This window comes from Cebus imitator, unplaced genomic scaffold (genome assembly GCF_001604975.1).
Source record: "Cebus imitator isolate Cc_AM_T3 unplaced genomic scaffold, Cebus_imitator-1.0 Scaffold74, whole genome shotgun sequence".
Taxonomy (NCBI): domain Eukaryota; kingdom Metazoa; phylum Chordata; class Mammalia; order Primates; family Cebidae; genus Cebus; species Cebus imitator.
Genome location: NW_016107389.1, coordinates 5,752,320 through 5,768,459, shown reverse-complemented (window position 1 = coordinate 5,768,459; position 16,140 = coordinate 5,752,320). Strand labels below are relative to the sequence as shown.

The window sequence follows — 16,140 nt, the reverse complement described above, 5'->3', positions numbered from 1 at the left end:
AAAAAAAAAAAAAAAAAAAGGAAGTAACTAGTTGCCAGAAGTTGCAAACAAACAAACAAAAAAGGAGATGATTAAGGAAGTAACTAGTGATTTACTTTGTTTAATCAGTTAATGTTTCTTCTAGTCCAAGTCAAGGTCCTTGTTGTACTGCATACTGTGCATTTAAGTCAAAGTCTGAGAAATGTCGGGATGATTCAGACTGTGCAAGGGAAGGAATATGTAATGGCTTCACAGCTCTCTGCCCAGCATCTGACCCTAAACCAAACTTCACAGACTGTAATAGGCATACACAAGTGTGCATTAATGGGGTAAGCATTTAACTTTATATGTTTTTAAATTTTATTTTAGAAAACTTGTTTTTCAGAATAATTACTGATGCTTAAAGCTACATAAAGTAATTAATCTTGGTCTCTGTTTAAGTAATATCCCTATCTATTCCCCCACAAAAACATGAATATATTATGTGGCATTCAATTAGCTACTAACTTGTGTTTCATATTTTCATGTATATGTGGTTGATACTATCTAGAGAAACATAGTTGTGCTGCTCGGCGTGTGATTGGTCTGTAATATTTAAGTTTTATAAAATATTTCAGTAGCCTAAATAAAATAACTCTTCTGGTCATCTTCTCTGAATATGAAACCTTTAAAGCTTTTTTGGCTGAGTATCACTTTGCTCTATGTGAAGAAAATTTAATTTTTCTTAAAATTAAACCATAATAACCAACATAAAATTGATCTCATCTCTTTCTCTGCTTTTATTTCATTTTCTAAAGTTGTCATTGCTTTACAAGATTTAATATGTTGCTTGCATTTACTGTTTTTCAAATGTTTTCAAATGTATGCAATACAGTTCTGATACTCATCTGTGTTTGTTTTTCACTTTTATTTCCATTTAAATATTTTTACATTGGAAACTTACACATGCCTGTCTATTGCTGTAAACAATAGGTTTGACTGTATAGGGATTAAATAATTTGTCTTTTATTTTTCTTCTAGCAATGTGCAGGTTCTATCTGTGAGAAATATGGCTTAGAGGAGTGTACCTGTGCCAGTTCTGATGGCAAAGATGATAAAGAATTATGCCATGTATGCTGTATGAAGAAAAGTAAGGCTTTTAAAAATACAAGAGTATAAAATCTGCCTCAAACTATTATTTTCTCCTAAATTTTAAGTGTTAAACTTTGACCTATAGTTTGGCCAGATAGTTTCCAGTTAAATCTGTCCTCTTGAGGAAATTACAGATGTAACAGAGCACTGTGTCTCTCTTATTAGGGTCTCTACAATGTTTTAAAAATGATAAACTAGACAAAACATTGCCTGCTTTACAGCAGTAATTTATTTAAACACTGTTAGAAGGTTTTAAAGTCATTGTGGACACTAAATCAAGACTTGCTAGTTGCTTGTTTACTTTGTAACATTTAACGTGAATTACTAATGGTGTTATCCAGGCTAACTAGAAAAGGTCAATATAACATGTTATAGTAATGATTTCAGACAGTTTTTTTCCCCTTTGTATTTCCCCAACTAGAAATCTGATCTTCAACTTATATTTGAATCTGATCTTCAGCTTATATTTGGCATTTCTTTTCCAGTGGACCCATCAACTTGTGCCAGTACAGGGTCTGTGCAGTGGAGCAAGCACTTCAGTGGTCGAACCATCACCCTGCAACCTGGATCCCCTTGCAATGATTTTAGAGGTTACTGTGATGTTTTCATGCGGTGCAGATTAGTAGATGCTGATGGTCCTCTAGCTAGGCTTAAGAAAGCAATTTTTAGTCCAGAGCTCTATGAAAACATTGCTGAATGGATTGTGGTAAGTATGGTTTTTATTTACAAAGAAACCTTAACTTAAAGCAGTTTGATCTTAATTTTACTTGGCCAGAAGTCATCAATGTTATGAGAAAACAACTTCTTAACTATTTATATTAGAATTACTTTATGTGAAGATTTTGAAAGTTCCAGTATCCCCAGTTATTATTTTCTTCTGAAGTGATCAGAATCATGTGTATCATTCATAGACTGCTTAGTAGGTGATGGCAGTCATTCTGTTTTTCTGTGCTCCTTAGTTCGTCTCCTGGATGTGTTACTTCTTTCAGTGTATATTATTAGAGCATTTTCATGGGGCTTAGAATTTTTATTTAATTTCATTTTCAAAAAACTTATTTGCCCAAATCATGGACTAATTGGCGATTTTTCCTGATCTTTCAATATAATCTCTGGGTCTTCATCTTGTTTATAATAGGAAATGTTGAACAGAGTAAGATCAGATACACAGGTAGATCTACTAATGATTATCGATGTTCATCCAACAGCAATCCACTGAATGCTTATTTTTAAGCCCACATTTCTCCAAGTTGTACGAACACTGAATTACCTGATATTTTCTTAAAAGATTTCCAAGAATGACTATCTCAATTTAAGTGTTCATGTTTTAAAAGTAATTACATTAAAATATCTATAGGAAACTTGCAAATGATCTATTTGAGATTGTGCTATAATTGAACTGAATGTAGTTTGCTTTGGAAATTGATTTAGAACTCAGATTCCCCTTTCTCAAATTACGTTTAACATACGTGTGTTTGTGTGTGTGTGTGTGTGTGTGTGTGTGTGTTTTCGGGACTATGTATGCTGTAAAGCACGAAAGATGTTATTTGTGTGGGAGGTCAGCCTTTTTTTGGTATTCTTCTAATAACATTCTAGAGTTAAAGTTTTATAGTTACCTCCCGCATTAAAATGATATTTGCTGTTTCTAGGACACGTTAGAGTATGTGGTTTTTAGGTATGTAATGATCATGTAGTACAAGGATTGTTGAAATTGGATTTAGGATATCTACCTAGGTTTCCAGCTAAATACTTAAGCAGTTAACTTAACTTAGGTTTCCTTAAAACATGTTACTCTTTTTTTAATTCCTATGCTTGTTGCTTAGTAAGTTCTAGTAAATACCTGTTAAGCTGAAGTTCTCATCTGGTACCATGGAAAGAGCACAGGTTTGAGAATCATGTAGGATTCAAGTAATCTTTTTGGCATTTATCAATTCTGTGACTTCAAGCAGCTTACCTTTCATGGCCCTTCTTTATTTTCAACTCAACTATTTTTTTTTTCTGATTATCTCTAATAAGAAAAGTTGAAATTTAGTATACTTATCTACTATAGAGGACAGCGTATACAGAAAAGGAAAGGGGATCTCAGAATTACATTCTGCTGAGTAGATATTGTGCTAGATATTTTAGATTTTGGGCGTACTAAGTCATATCATCTAAATATAGTATTTTTTCACTTTATTATCTCTAATTTTGACTCATTAAATTATTTAGAAATTCAAAAGCTCATTTATTTTCACTTTAAAAATATAGAATAGATATGATCTTTTAAGTTGTTTTTTTTTTTTAACCTTTTCTCCCCATATTTTAGATGTGAGGATTAGTGAAATGCTTCATAATCAATTGGCAACATGAAGTCTTTTCTTGTGCTCTGGAACTAATTAATCAGACACTTTCAAGTTTATAGACATTAACTTTAAGTGTGTGTGGAATAGAACGTGCATTTATTTTATATCATTGTTGACAGTCATATGCCAGTTCTTTCGAATAGCATGCTCATAATGTTTTCAGAGTACCACTAGGCTTGGGCATTAACCACATCAAGCAATAAGATAATAAACATCCACTTCTTTACAAGCTACTTGTCTCATTTGCTTATGTGCGTAGTTCACTTTATCATGTCAGGGAAGTGCCCTTCCAGCTAGTAATACAGATGATCAGGATGCTCTGGTGTAAGAAGCTGTGAAAGAAGTGAGTTGTTAGTTTCATTATTTTCCTTTCCAGTGGTGCCTGCTGGCCTTTTGTCTTCTTTCTGTGGTACACTGTGGCAGCTTTTCTCCTCATGCAGGGTAGAGTAGGAAGAACCTTCACAATTTAGAACTTCAGCTACTGCTGCTGGACCATGGAAATGATACGTTCTTTTCTGTGTTGACAACTACGCTTTGATTTTTTCAAATACATTCACTGTATTTGCTGAGTGGCTACTGTGTGTCTGGTCAGGAGATAATGATGAACATCCTTTGGATTTATCAAAGAGTCATCTAGCTCTTGAAAAGTTTAAGAGCATTCATCAATCTTTTGAGACCTTGTTTCAGCATCTCTTTCTTTAATTAAGGGTTGATGGCATTGATTCTTTTCCATTTTCTTCTGTAGTTGATGTGTTCTGATTTTCTGTAACTTTCATGTTAGGTTTGACATTGTAGAAAACCATCTTTTACCTTCACCTTTTTTCAAATTTATTGTGTTTCCCCTCCCTTTAAAAATTATTGCCTGATATTTTGTGGATTTTTTCTTTTTAATTTGTTCAGATTTATCAGGAGTTTGTATTTTTTTATTGCTAGTTTATCAAGAATCATTTTCTCATTTTAAAATTAATTTCTGCTCTCATATTTTGCTATAATTTTATGCATCTAAATATTAAGTATCTGCTATTCTTTATGAATGAAGGATTTAGAGCACTGTGTCCCAAATGCTTAACAGAACACTAGTTCCATTAGATGTTCTAGGACTTTGATGTTCAAATGAATCTGGAAAACACTGCTCCATATTGTAGCCCTTTCTTGGAGATTTGTGAGAAGATTGTGAGATGTCCTGCAATAAATAAATCTTTTAAACCTCATTTTCCCAGAAATTTTTATCATGAAAAGACTAAGTCCTAAATATCCTCCTTAGATGTAATTTGGGAAAATATTGATTAATGCCAGTAGTTCTCAATCCTGGTTGTAGTCCAGAATCACCCTTGGGTTTGGACTAATTAAATCAGAATCTCTTGGGTTTAAGTATCTGGGCCTTTTAAAACTCACCAGTTAATTCCCATGAAGAGCCAGGGTTAGAAACCACTCATCTAGAACAGGCGTTGGCAAAGTATGGCCTGTGGGCGAAATCCAGCCCCTGCCTATTTCTGTATGGCTCAGAAGCTAAGAACGGTTTTTATATTTTTAAATGATGAGAAAATTTTAAAAATTATCAAAATGACATTCTTATTTTTGTTTGTTTGAGACGGAGCCTCACTCTGTCGCCAGGCTGGAGTGCAGTAGTGTGATCTCAGCCCACTGCAAACTCCACCTCCTGGGTTCGAGTAATTCTAATGCCTCAGCCTCCTGAGTAGCTGAGATTACAGGCACGCGCCACCACACCCAGCTAATTGTTGTATTTTTGGTAGAGATGGGTTTTACCATGTTGGCCAGGATGGCTTCGAATTCCTGACCTTGTGATTCACCCACCTCGGCCTCCCAAAGTGCTGTGATTACAGGCGTGAGCCACCGCACCCGGCCTCAGAATATCGTTCTTTAAAAAATAATATGAAATTCAAATTTCAGTATTTATAAATAACATTTTATTGGAATGTGGTCTCACACCCATTTGTTTGCACATTGTCTATGGCTGCTTTTGCACTTTGATTAGCTGCAAAAGTGACTATATGGCTCCACAAAACCTAAAGTGTTTATCTGGGCTTTTATGGGAAATATTTGCCAACCCTGATCAAGAGCAGTTTTCTCAAAGTGCATTCCCTTGACGGGCAGCATCGGCATCACCTGGGAACATCACAGAAATGCAAATTCTTAGGTTCCATTCCAGACCCACTGAGTCAGTAGGTGATGGTGTATGCTTAAAAGTTTGTCTGCCATTTTTTTCAGTCTCTGCAGTACGATGACTCCTTTTTAAAAAGACTTGTAACAGAACTTTTCCATTTTGTCATCCTGATATGTTGAAAATGTAAGGTGGTTGTGGATCTCTAGAGTCCTTCGTTGGCTTTGTGGAACAGACCACATGGATCGCATAGCATTTACAAAACTTTAATAACAAAGGTGTAATATTATCACAGGGTTTTTAGCATATAGTGAGGGGACAGTTTACATTTGCTAGAGGACGGAAGCAGATTTCTCAAATGTAATAATTTATATGGAAAACAGTGAAAATTGTGTATATTACCTTAACTTTGAAACTGGAATGTTTTCAGGTTTCTTTTAGTGGTGTTTTATCCTACTTGTCCAGGCTGAGCTTAAAGTAACCAAAAGTTTGGTAGCAAGTTGCTTTCTGCTTGGCAGATTGTTGCTGCTGCTGCTGCTGCTGCTGCTGCTGCTGCTGGTGGGAGTTTGAAGGACAGAAGGAATATATAGTCAAAGTCTAGATTATAGTATAATATCTTCTGACAAAATGAAAGGAAACTTTCTGCCTCCATAGGGATGACATAATCAGTATCATGACAAGGAGCTGTGGGCTCCACATGGTCCTGTGGCCCATGGGAAGTTCAGAGTGCATTTGCTGAGAGTGATGTCTTCTCTTTGTCCCTGAAGTTTTGCAAAACACCCTTGTCTCTGACATAGAAGACCCTGACACACAGTTTATACTCAGTAAATGTTCACTGAATGAGTGACAGCTCTCCCTTCTTTCAGACTAACAGGTGGACAATTTTATCTTTTCTTTTGAGGGGAAACGCATATTTTACATTTACTAGCCTAGTTAGTATTCCTTCCCCTGATTTTATAGTATATTTAAAGGAGAAAGCATGCACCTTAGCATTTAATTCATTCTCTTTTAAAAATAAAAACTCTCAAAGGTGGCCATACTTATTAATATTCTCAGATACAGCATTGTTTTGTTTAGTTTTTCTTGCTGTCTTACATCCATTGCCATGTTCCATTTCCTCACACACTAAATTCATAAAAGCTACTATCACTGCCACTAAAACATCTCAAACATTGGGCTTCTAAGATACACAGTTACCTGAAAAAATTTAGAAGAAAGCCAGGAACATTGTGCTAGAAGGAACTGGAAGTTCTCAAGGGCTTGAGTGCCATATTATATATGTGTTGATCTGCGCTGGGACTAGGTTCTTCTTACCTTTGTTTTATACACTTTTAACCCTATTAAATCTGGGTGTGCTGTCTCCAGTCTGCCTTTCTTACTGCCATAGTGCATACTTGCATGGCGCTTTATTTAAATCTATAGGCCAGTTACAGTAGCTTACACTTTTAATCTTAGCACTTTGGGAGGTTGAGGAGGGAGAATCATTGGAGACCAGCAGTCGAGGACCAACCTGGACAACCTAGCAAGACCCTGTGTATACAAATAAATATATAAATGAAGTCGCAGGGTAGTGTGGCATACGCCTGTAGTCCCAGCTACTCAGGAGGATCGCCAGAGCCCAGGAGGACAAGGCTGCAGTGAGCCATGATGGCACCACTGCATTCCAGCCTGGGTGACAGAACAAGACCCTATCTCTTAAAAGAACAACAAAAAAAAGAGTGTGTGGGTACTAAAAAGATTATCATTAAATGAATCAAAACCAGTTTTACTGTCCTATCTCTACTGTAATAGCCTTGTCACATTATTTGTATGTGTTAGGCAATCTAGAAATAATAAATGAGCTGTTAGTTATGAGTCAAGGTCAGTACTTAAATAATGACTTACCTGTAATAACTAGTTCAACAGGTATTTGTTTTGTTGGCTAGGTACTGAGGTAGTAGGATATAAGTTCAGGGAGCTCACAGGTCAGTTTGGGATAGAGAAAACAGGCCAGAGAAACATATTTTCAGTCTGTATCGTGTTTTCACAGAAACTAGGAGAACATATTAGGGGAAGCCTTTAAGGAGGTAGTGCCAGAGCAAAGGTGGTTTTTGTTTTTCTTTTTGTTCTTGAGACGGAGTTTTGCTCAGCCGCTTAGGCTGGAGTGCAGTGGCACGATCTTGGCTCACTGCAACTATTGTCCCCCAGGTTCAAGCGATTCTCCCATCTCAATGCCTACTGAGTAGCTGCGATTACAGGCACCCACCATCATGCTCAGCTATTTTTTATATTTAAGTAGAGGCGGGGTTTCACCATGTCGGCCAGGCTGGTCTTGAGCTCCTGACCTCAGGTGATCTGCTTTCCTTAGCCTCCCACAGTGCTAGGATTACAGACGTGAGCCACTGTACCTGGCTGAGCTAAGTTCTTAAGAACTAGTAGAAGTAGAGAGTACAGAAATATTTTATGGGGACAGAGCATGTGAAAAAGTCACAGAACTGTGAATTTTCCAAAACAAACTTTTTTTCTAGTTCTTTTCTTTTGAAAACTTTGATTATTCTTTTTTTAATTGACGGAGTAATACATTAGAAAGTAGGCTTTTTTTTTTTTTTTTTTAACCCTGGACCCCTAATCTTTGCAGGATGGATTTCTTGTGTATTCTTCAGAAACTCTATATCACTCTTAAAGATACATAATTTTTAAAAAAATGGAATCATACACACTTTGCTGTACTTTATCATGTACTCAAGTTTTTGCTTTTGCTTTTTTTCCCTCTATCCTACGTAATGGTCTATCTTGGAAATCTTTGGTGGGAAGCATTTGAAGAGGGGTTTGACATAAAGGAGTGACATGGTCAGTTCCATATTTTAGGTAGCCATAACACCGATGGCCATGTTTTCATAAAAATTAAAGATGAAGGAAGGAAATATGTTCAAGATGATAATGAATGTTAGGAATAGAAGTGTATCTCCTGTAACATAACCTGCCCATCAACCTGAGAAAGCTAGGAGGAAAGCACTCAACCCTTTGCACTCATGGATTGGCTCACATTAGAGGTGTTACTGCTTCCCCAACAGGTGTTTTGAAAATGTACAGTGACTATCAGAGGAACTGACAGGACTCAGCTGGCATTTGATGGATGGGGCCCAGGGATGCTAAACTTTCTGCATTACTCAAATGGTCCTGTACTGCTTTCACAGACTGAGGGTAGCCTTCTACACTGTCTTGCAGTAAATAGCAGGTCAATTATTTGAGGATGAATAAAAACAAAAACTAATAGGAGTCTGGAAAACATATGCAATACATGAATGGGAACATCATTCTAAAGACTAACAAGGAAAGCATAAGTCTGCACATGACTTTTATAGACCACAAAATAAAAATTTAAGGTATCTGGCCGTCTCAAGAAGTGGCTTTTAAAAAGTAGATTGTAAAGTTTTAATTTCTAAGCCAGATTCAGTCCCATCAGCATGTTTTGTATATTCTACACACTGTTTTAAGAAATTTCTTACAAGTTTGCCAGCATCTAAAAACAGATTTTAAATAAAAATTCAGATATATTACTTCTCTTCAAAAATCAGATCTTTAAGCAGTAAGGTCAAATTGTGTTACATCTTACCTGCCATGAAAGCATTTGAGTTTGCAGTCTCTGCCATAACAAGCAATGTGAGGAACAACTGTGATAAACTTTTTACAGATTGAAGAATAAAAATGAAAAGGAAGGTGTTTGTGGGACTCTGCTGCACAGAGATCTAATCTGAGAATTAAATAAGCCTGAGAAATGACACTTAAGTATAAATCATTCTAAATTTGCTTTGAAAATTGAATACATGTGTTTGTATTTTACATACATATGTATGTATGTGTAGATCTCTTTCCCTTTTTTGTTTCCTCTCCTTTTATGAAACAGTTAATTCCTAAAGCCATTAGGTGAGTCCAAGGAAGGTAGGCATCCACACCAAATTTGGGGAGCTGTAGTGGCACAGAGTATTGGAACCTGACCAGGTTTGGAAGGTGTGGGATGGAGAAGACTACCAGTGTGGGGTTTCAGAGCCCGAGCAGGGTGAGAAGTGCACCTCTGTGGGGGAGTGAATGACATGGGATGTCAAGAGTGCAAATGGAATGAGGAAGGTGTCTATGTAGGAGGGATAGGACTAAAAGAAACCAGATCTTTTTGGAGAAATGGCTGATTCCAAGGCTGGGGTTGGGAAAGAATGAGATAAATCAGGAACTTCTTGTTGGTACAGAAAGTAAGAAAGTGCTTAAAGAATAATGAGGACATGTCCAAAAAACAAAATAATGTCAGTAATTGATTATATATATAAAATAGGAAACCATGAGGGAATAAATAAATGAATACATTGAAAGTTTGATGAAGAACAGGATATTTACATACTTTCATAGTACATCCCTACGAAATATTGTCTACAAAAGAGAAACAAGAATCGTGGTAAAGTTTGGCAGATAACACCTTAATCCAGTGATCAAGTTAACATTAGCAGTAATGAAATCAAAATCATGTGTCACCTGATAGGATGCAGTGAGAACCCAGCATCTGTGTTATTTTTACCAAAGATGTATGACCTGAATTTGATCACAAAGAAACACCAGAGAAACCCAAATTGAAGAACATTCCCATACAAAATAATTGCCCTGTAATCTTTAAAAGTATCAAGATCATAAAAGCCAAAGAAAGACTGGAAATTTTCCAAATCAGAGGAGACTGAAGAAACATGGTGGCTAAATATAATACAGGATTCTGCACTGGATTATATTGGTACAAATGGCAAAACCTGAATGGGGTCTGAGGATTAAATGTTAGTAATACACCAGCTCTGATTTCCTGATTTTGATGATTGTCTTGTTACCTAGGAAACCACCCTTATGTTGTAGAAATTATAAGCTAAAATGTTCAGGAGTATCAGCATGATGCTAGCACCTTACTCTAAGGTGCTTCCAGATTTTCTAAAAGTTTTTTTTTTTCTTTGGTGGGTGGGGGGGATAGAGTCTCACCATGTCGCCCAGGCCGGAATGCAGTGGTGCCATCTTGTTTCACTGCAACTTCTGCTTCCCAGATTCACGCAATTCCCCTCCATCAGCCTCCCGAGTAGCTGGGATTACAGGCACCTGCCATCATGTCTGGCTACTTTTTGTATTTTTTGTATTTTTGTATGGACGGGGTTTCACTATGTTGGCCAGGCTGGTCTCAAACTCCTGAACTCAGGTGATCCACCCGCCTTGGCCTCCCAAAGTGCTGGGAACCACTGTGCCCCACCACAGATTCTTAAAAGGTTTTTGAATTGTACTGGCGACTTTCTTTAAGTTTGAGACTATTTCAAAATAAAACAAATTTTTGGAAAGCAGGAAAGTCTTTATGTGCACACAGAGAAAGTGGCTTGGGAAATTTTGCCACAACATGCCTTTTAATTTTAGCATTATTTTCATTGGTGCTAAAATTAGTATTACCTTAATTATATAAACACTGCTAGAAAAAGTAAACAGTGTAGAATGTGCCTTTTAATTTTAGCATTACTTTCATTAATGCTAAAATTAGCATTATTTAATTACATAAATACTGCTGGAAAAAGTAAACAATGTAGAAGTGGTACCCAGTTTGTTATAAGTCTCTAAGTCATAAAAATCTTCTTAAATGGTAGTTTTGCTGGAAACATTTAGTATTAACTATGTATGTATTACAGCAGTCGGTGTTAAATAAATGTGAAGGTTCAGTTTTAAAATTTTAAATATTTTGTATGATGTTTATTAGTACATGTGGTCTTAAAACAGAGTTTGAACATTTGGAATTGTCAAATAGAATTTAAGACTAGACACAGTAATTTTTCTATAAATTTATTAGTAATTTTTGAAGGTTTTTTTAACTTGACTAATTGATTTGTTTAATATAGGTCAAGTTAAAAGTGAAGTTTTGGTTTCTTCTAAGACTGGATAAACTTTGCCTGCTGCTAAAATATATATCTTCTTCCACTTTTCATATTTAAAAAGATGGTTAACCTATACACTAAGGAATGAAAATAAAGATATTATATATAATGTAATGAAAACTATATGTGTGTAAAAATTAATCTCATAACAGTAGTCTGAGTTTCAGTTCCAAATGAAATGAAAGAGGAAAAGGGGGTCTCAAAAGATAGAATTTCAGTCTTAACTTTGGTAATTAGAAAGCAATATAGATTATAGAATAATTTTTAAATCTATTCATTAGTAGAATTTAAAGCAAGTTACATGCTAAGCCATGGGAAGTATAAAAGCAAACAAAACTTCTGTACAAGTATAAGAGGAGATCCTTTTGTAGTTCATAAGTGTGATGATTGGGTTTTCACAGTCATATGTGACATGGGCCTCCCTCAAACCTTGTTCCCCCCCATTTGAGGGGGTAAAAAGCGTAAGGGGGGGATAAAGGAAATATTTAAACAAGAAAATATTTAATAACATGGGGAAATACAATGTAACTATATGCAAGATGACCCCAGTTTAATATTTGTGTTCATGTGTATGACAGATGTTGTTACATACAGAAAAGAGACTGAAAAGAAAATCAGATTGAGTAGCTTCCTGTAGGAGTTGAAATTCTGGGTGATTTTCATTTTCTCCTTTAAACTTTTATTTATTTATTTATTTATTTGATTTATTTTAACTAGACTAACCACTTCATAAACTTTTTAAAATTTAAACATATTAATAATATATATGAAGGATATCTAATATATGTATACAACTCCTAACCAACAAATGCTCTTTAAAAATTATAATATTCTATTCTATGTTTATATACTACTATTCTCTTCTGTTTTATATACTGTTTTTCTATTCTATGTTTTATATACTGTTAAAAATATTCTAAAATATTTTGTAGATTTTTTTCAGTGGAAAAAATCTGTTTATTTCTAGGCTCATTGGTGGGCAGTATTACTTATGGGAATTGCTCTGATCATGCTAATGGCTGGATTTATTAAGATATGCAGTGTTCATACTCCAAGTAGTAATCCAAAGTTGCCTCCTCCTAAACCACTTCCAGGTAAGTGTATTTGAGCAAGATACGTAGTTATGTAACTCAGAATTCTTTGTTTAGCAGGTAGAATTGAATTATAAATGAGTCTTAAGTAATTAATGTTTTAGTACTTTCTCCCTAAGAATGGGATTATTGGATGAATAATTTAGTTGATATTTGTGTGCTTTTTGTCAATCCAGTGTGGTCAGTGATTGCTAAATTAATTCTAATTTGTCCAAGTGTCTGAAAATATTTAAAACTGGAAATTTTAATTTTTGCTGTTTTCTTTTTTTTTTTCTTCTTATTCTAATATATTCCCTTGCTGTGATTATGGTAGTTAAACTACTTTAAAATTATTGATCTTGCTATTCTAATAGTTGTGCTTCTCATATTGTTGTCCTTCCTTCCCCCTTCCTTCCCTTCCACGTTCCCTTCCTCCCTCCCTTCCCTTTTTTCTTTTTCTTTCTTTTTTTTTTTCTCTTTCTCTCACTATGTTACCCAGGCTGGATTCAATCCTGAGCTCAAAAGGTCCTCCCCACCTGAGCCTGCCAAGTAGCTGGGACCACAGGCGCGTGCACTGCACCCGCCTCTCTTATTATTTTTAGTGTTTGTGCTCTTGAAATATTTTCTGGTACATAAACTCATTTTCCACCAGAGTGATGCTTATGGGGAAATACAGATCCCAGTCTGTGGGAGAGTCTTAGGGTAGAGGATTCATTCATCAAATAAGCACAGTCAAGTATTCTTCATCCCTGAAAACAACTCTTTAGTTCTTGTCTCCACCCTTTACCTCTCAGGGAGACATAACATGAGGAAGGACCCTCTTTAGATTAGCTGTGGGCATTGGGAGGAGAATAGGATAGGAAATAAACCCTTCGTATTATTTAGTTCCCTCTATTTATACCTCCCCCTCTCCAAGGTATTTGTGGCTATTCTCCACAGGTGTGGGGACAGACATTGTCTCAGGGGAGAGCCAGAGGTAAATGACAGCAGTTCCCTCTCCTACAGCTCTCAGACTTCTCATGAAGTGTCTTGCCTCAGGCAAATCCACTACCCTATACAAAGTAGTTCAAAACTAGGTTTCTTAAACTTTTTTTCTGTTTTCCCTCAGTTCACCTGCATTTACCTGTCTGGGGCAATACAGCCAGTAGTCATGCTAGGACAGTATCTTAGTGAGAATTGCAGGAAATTTGATTTTTATATCATTGCTTTTCTTAAATTCACAATGTTAGCATTCTGGAACTTACATTAGTATTTAAGGGATTTCTAAGGGCCAAATGACACTTTTTAGATAATATTATTAATTGTGTTCTCATTCAGTAAAGCATTTTATATATATATTGATTTCATTTTGAGTAAATAGCACCTTTAAAAACTAAGAAAACTAGCTGTCATTTATTGAACCCTCAGAAAAAGTGTTAAACATTTTTATATGAATTATATAATCTTTACAACAGACTATATAAATTAATTATCATCCCTGTTTTACAGTCTAGGTGTCTGAATCTCAGGTTAAGGCATTTGTTCAAAGACACTTAGTAATTCCTCATGGATTCTGTCCACAGAATCTGTGATATTAATCTAAATTAATCTAATATTTGTGGCTGCTGAGCACTGAAGTGTTGCTAGTTTCCATTGAAATGTGCTGTTTTAATTAAAATATATACCAGACTTTGAAGACTTAGTATAAAAATATTTTGTTAGTAATTTTTTATATTGATTACATATTGAAATGATACTTGGGCTATGTTAATTTAAATAAAATTTAAAATATTATTTTCACTTTTTTAAACCTTTTTTGTTATGCCTATCTGAAGATTTTAAATTACATTGGTGGCCCATGTTATTGAACAGCATTGAACTAAAACCTTTCTTATTGAAGCAGCAGCTTTGTTTTTAAAGATTACAAAGCTCATGATCAGTAAATCTGTTTTGCTTTTGTTTGCGGCTCACAGGCACTTTAAAGAGGAGGAGACCTCCACAGCCCATTCAGCAACCCCAGCGGCAGAGGCCCCGAGAGAGTTATCAAATGGGACACATGAGACGTTAACTGCAGCTTTTGCCTTGGTTCTTCCTAGTGCCTACAATGGGAAAACTTCACTCCAAAGAGAAACCTATTAAGTCATCATCTCCAAACTAAACCCTCACAAGTAAACATGAAGAAAAAATGGCAAGAGATCATGTCCTCAGACCAGGTGGAATTACTTAAATTTTAAAGCCTGAAAATTGCAATTTGGGGTTGGGAGGTGGAAAAGGAACCCAATTTTCTTATGAACAAATATTTTTAACCTAATGGCACAAAGTCTTAGAATATTATTATGTGCCCCGTGTTCCCTGTTCTTCGTTGCTGCATTTTCTTCACTTGCAGGCAAACTTGGCTCTCGATAAACTTTTACCACAAATTGAAATATATATATTTTTTTCAACTGCCAATCAAGGCTAGGAGGCTCGACCACCTCAACATTGGAGACATCACTTGCCAATGTACATACCTTGTTATATGCAGACATGTATTTCTTACGTACACTGTACTTCTGTGTGCAATTGTAAACAGAAATTGCAATATGGATGTTTCTTTGTATTATAAAATTTTTCCGCTCTTAATGAAAAATTACTGTTTAATTGACATACTCAGGATAACAGAGAATGGTGGTATTCAATGGTCCAGGATTCTGTAATGCTTTACACAGGCAGTTTTGAAATGAAAATCAATTTACCTTTTTCTTATAATGGAGTTGGTTTTGATACTTATTTTTTCTTTATCACATGGCTGCTATGGGCACAGGTGACTATGCTGAAGAACACAGTTAAGTGTCGTGCAAACTGGATATAGCAGCATACTACGTCAGAGTTCATTATGTAAATGTCTGGTTTCTGCTTACATATTTTAAACTTTCTAATTAAATTCCATTTTTGACTTGGTAGGTGAAATTTTATTCATGCTTTGATAGAAATTATGTCAATGAAATGATTCTTTTTATTTGTAGCCTACTTATTTGTATTTTCCATATTTCTGAAGTATGCTAATTATATTTTCTGTCTGATACAGAAAAGTTGTGTCTTTATCAAAATATTTGAACAGTTTTTTCAGCATATCATCATTGATCATTGGTAAACCACTAAAGATGAGTATTTTGCTCAAGTAGTAGTTAAGATTGTAGATAGGCCTTCTGACATTTTTTTCCCTAAAATTTTTAACAGCATTGAAGGTGAAACAGCACAATGTCCCAGTCCAAATTTATTTTTGAAACAGGTGTAAATAATTGGCATTGTAAAGAAAGAGAAAGCAAAAACATTTATTGTATTAACAGGCTTGTTGCTATGCAGGAAATGGAAGGGGCATTATAAAAATTTAAGCTTGTGACATTTATTGTTTCTGTTTTCCAACTATGTCACTTCAATTAGAAGTAAAGCTATGATTTTCCTGACTTCACATAGGAGACAAATTTAGAGAAAGTTGAAAAGATTTCTGTTTTGGCTTTTTTTGTTTTGAGATGTGTGTCTTGTTGAGACATCAAGTAAGTAATTACTGATAGGAGACTAGTGTTTGAACTAGAAGTCACTATAGAAGATATAGCTTT

At 35.3% G+C, this 16,140-nt stretch overlaps 1 protein-coding gene and 1 pseudogene across 1 annotated transcript in view; both read left to right on the top strand.

The window, feature by feature from the left end:
* The window catches only part of ADAM10 (ADAM metallopeptidase domain 10), a 172,728-nt gene extending 157,183 nt beyond the window's left edge, over positions 1-15,545 (top strand). Inside the window, exons 12-16 of the mRNA XM_017531893.2 lie at positions 125-308; positions 1,000-1,108; positions 1,596-1,816; positions 12,460-12,586; positions 14,515-15,545. Coding sequence (XP_017387382.1) covers positions 125-308; positions 1,000-1,108; positions 1,596-1,816; positions 12,460-12,586; positions 14,515-14,609 — 736 coding nt within the window. The 3' untranslated portion in view covers positions 14,610-15,545. The remainder of the gene's footprint in view (positions 1-124; positions 309-999; positions 1,109-1,595; positions 1,817-12,459; positions 12,587-14,514) is intronic.
* On the top strand, positions 11,852-11,942 carry LOC119471799 (annotated as a pseudogene).
* Positions 15,546-16,140: the final 595 nt, after the last annotated feature.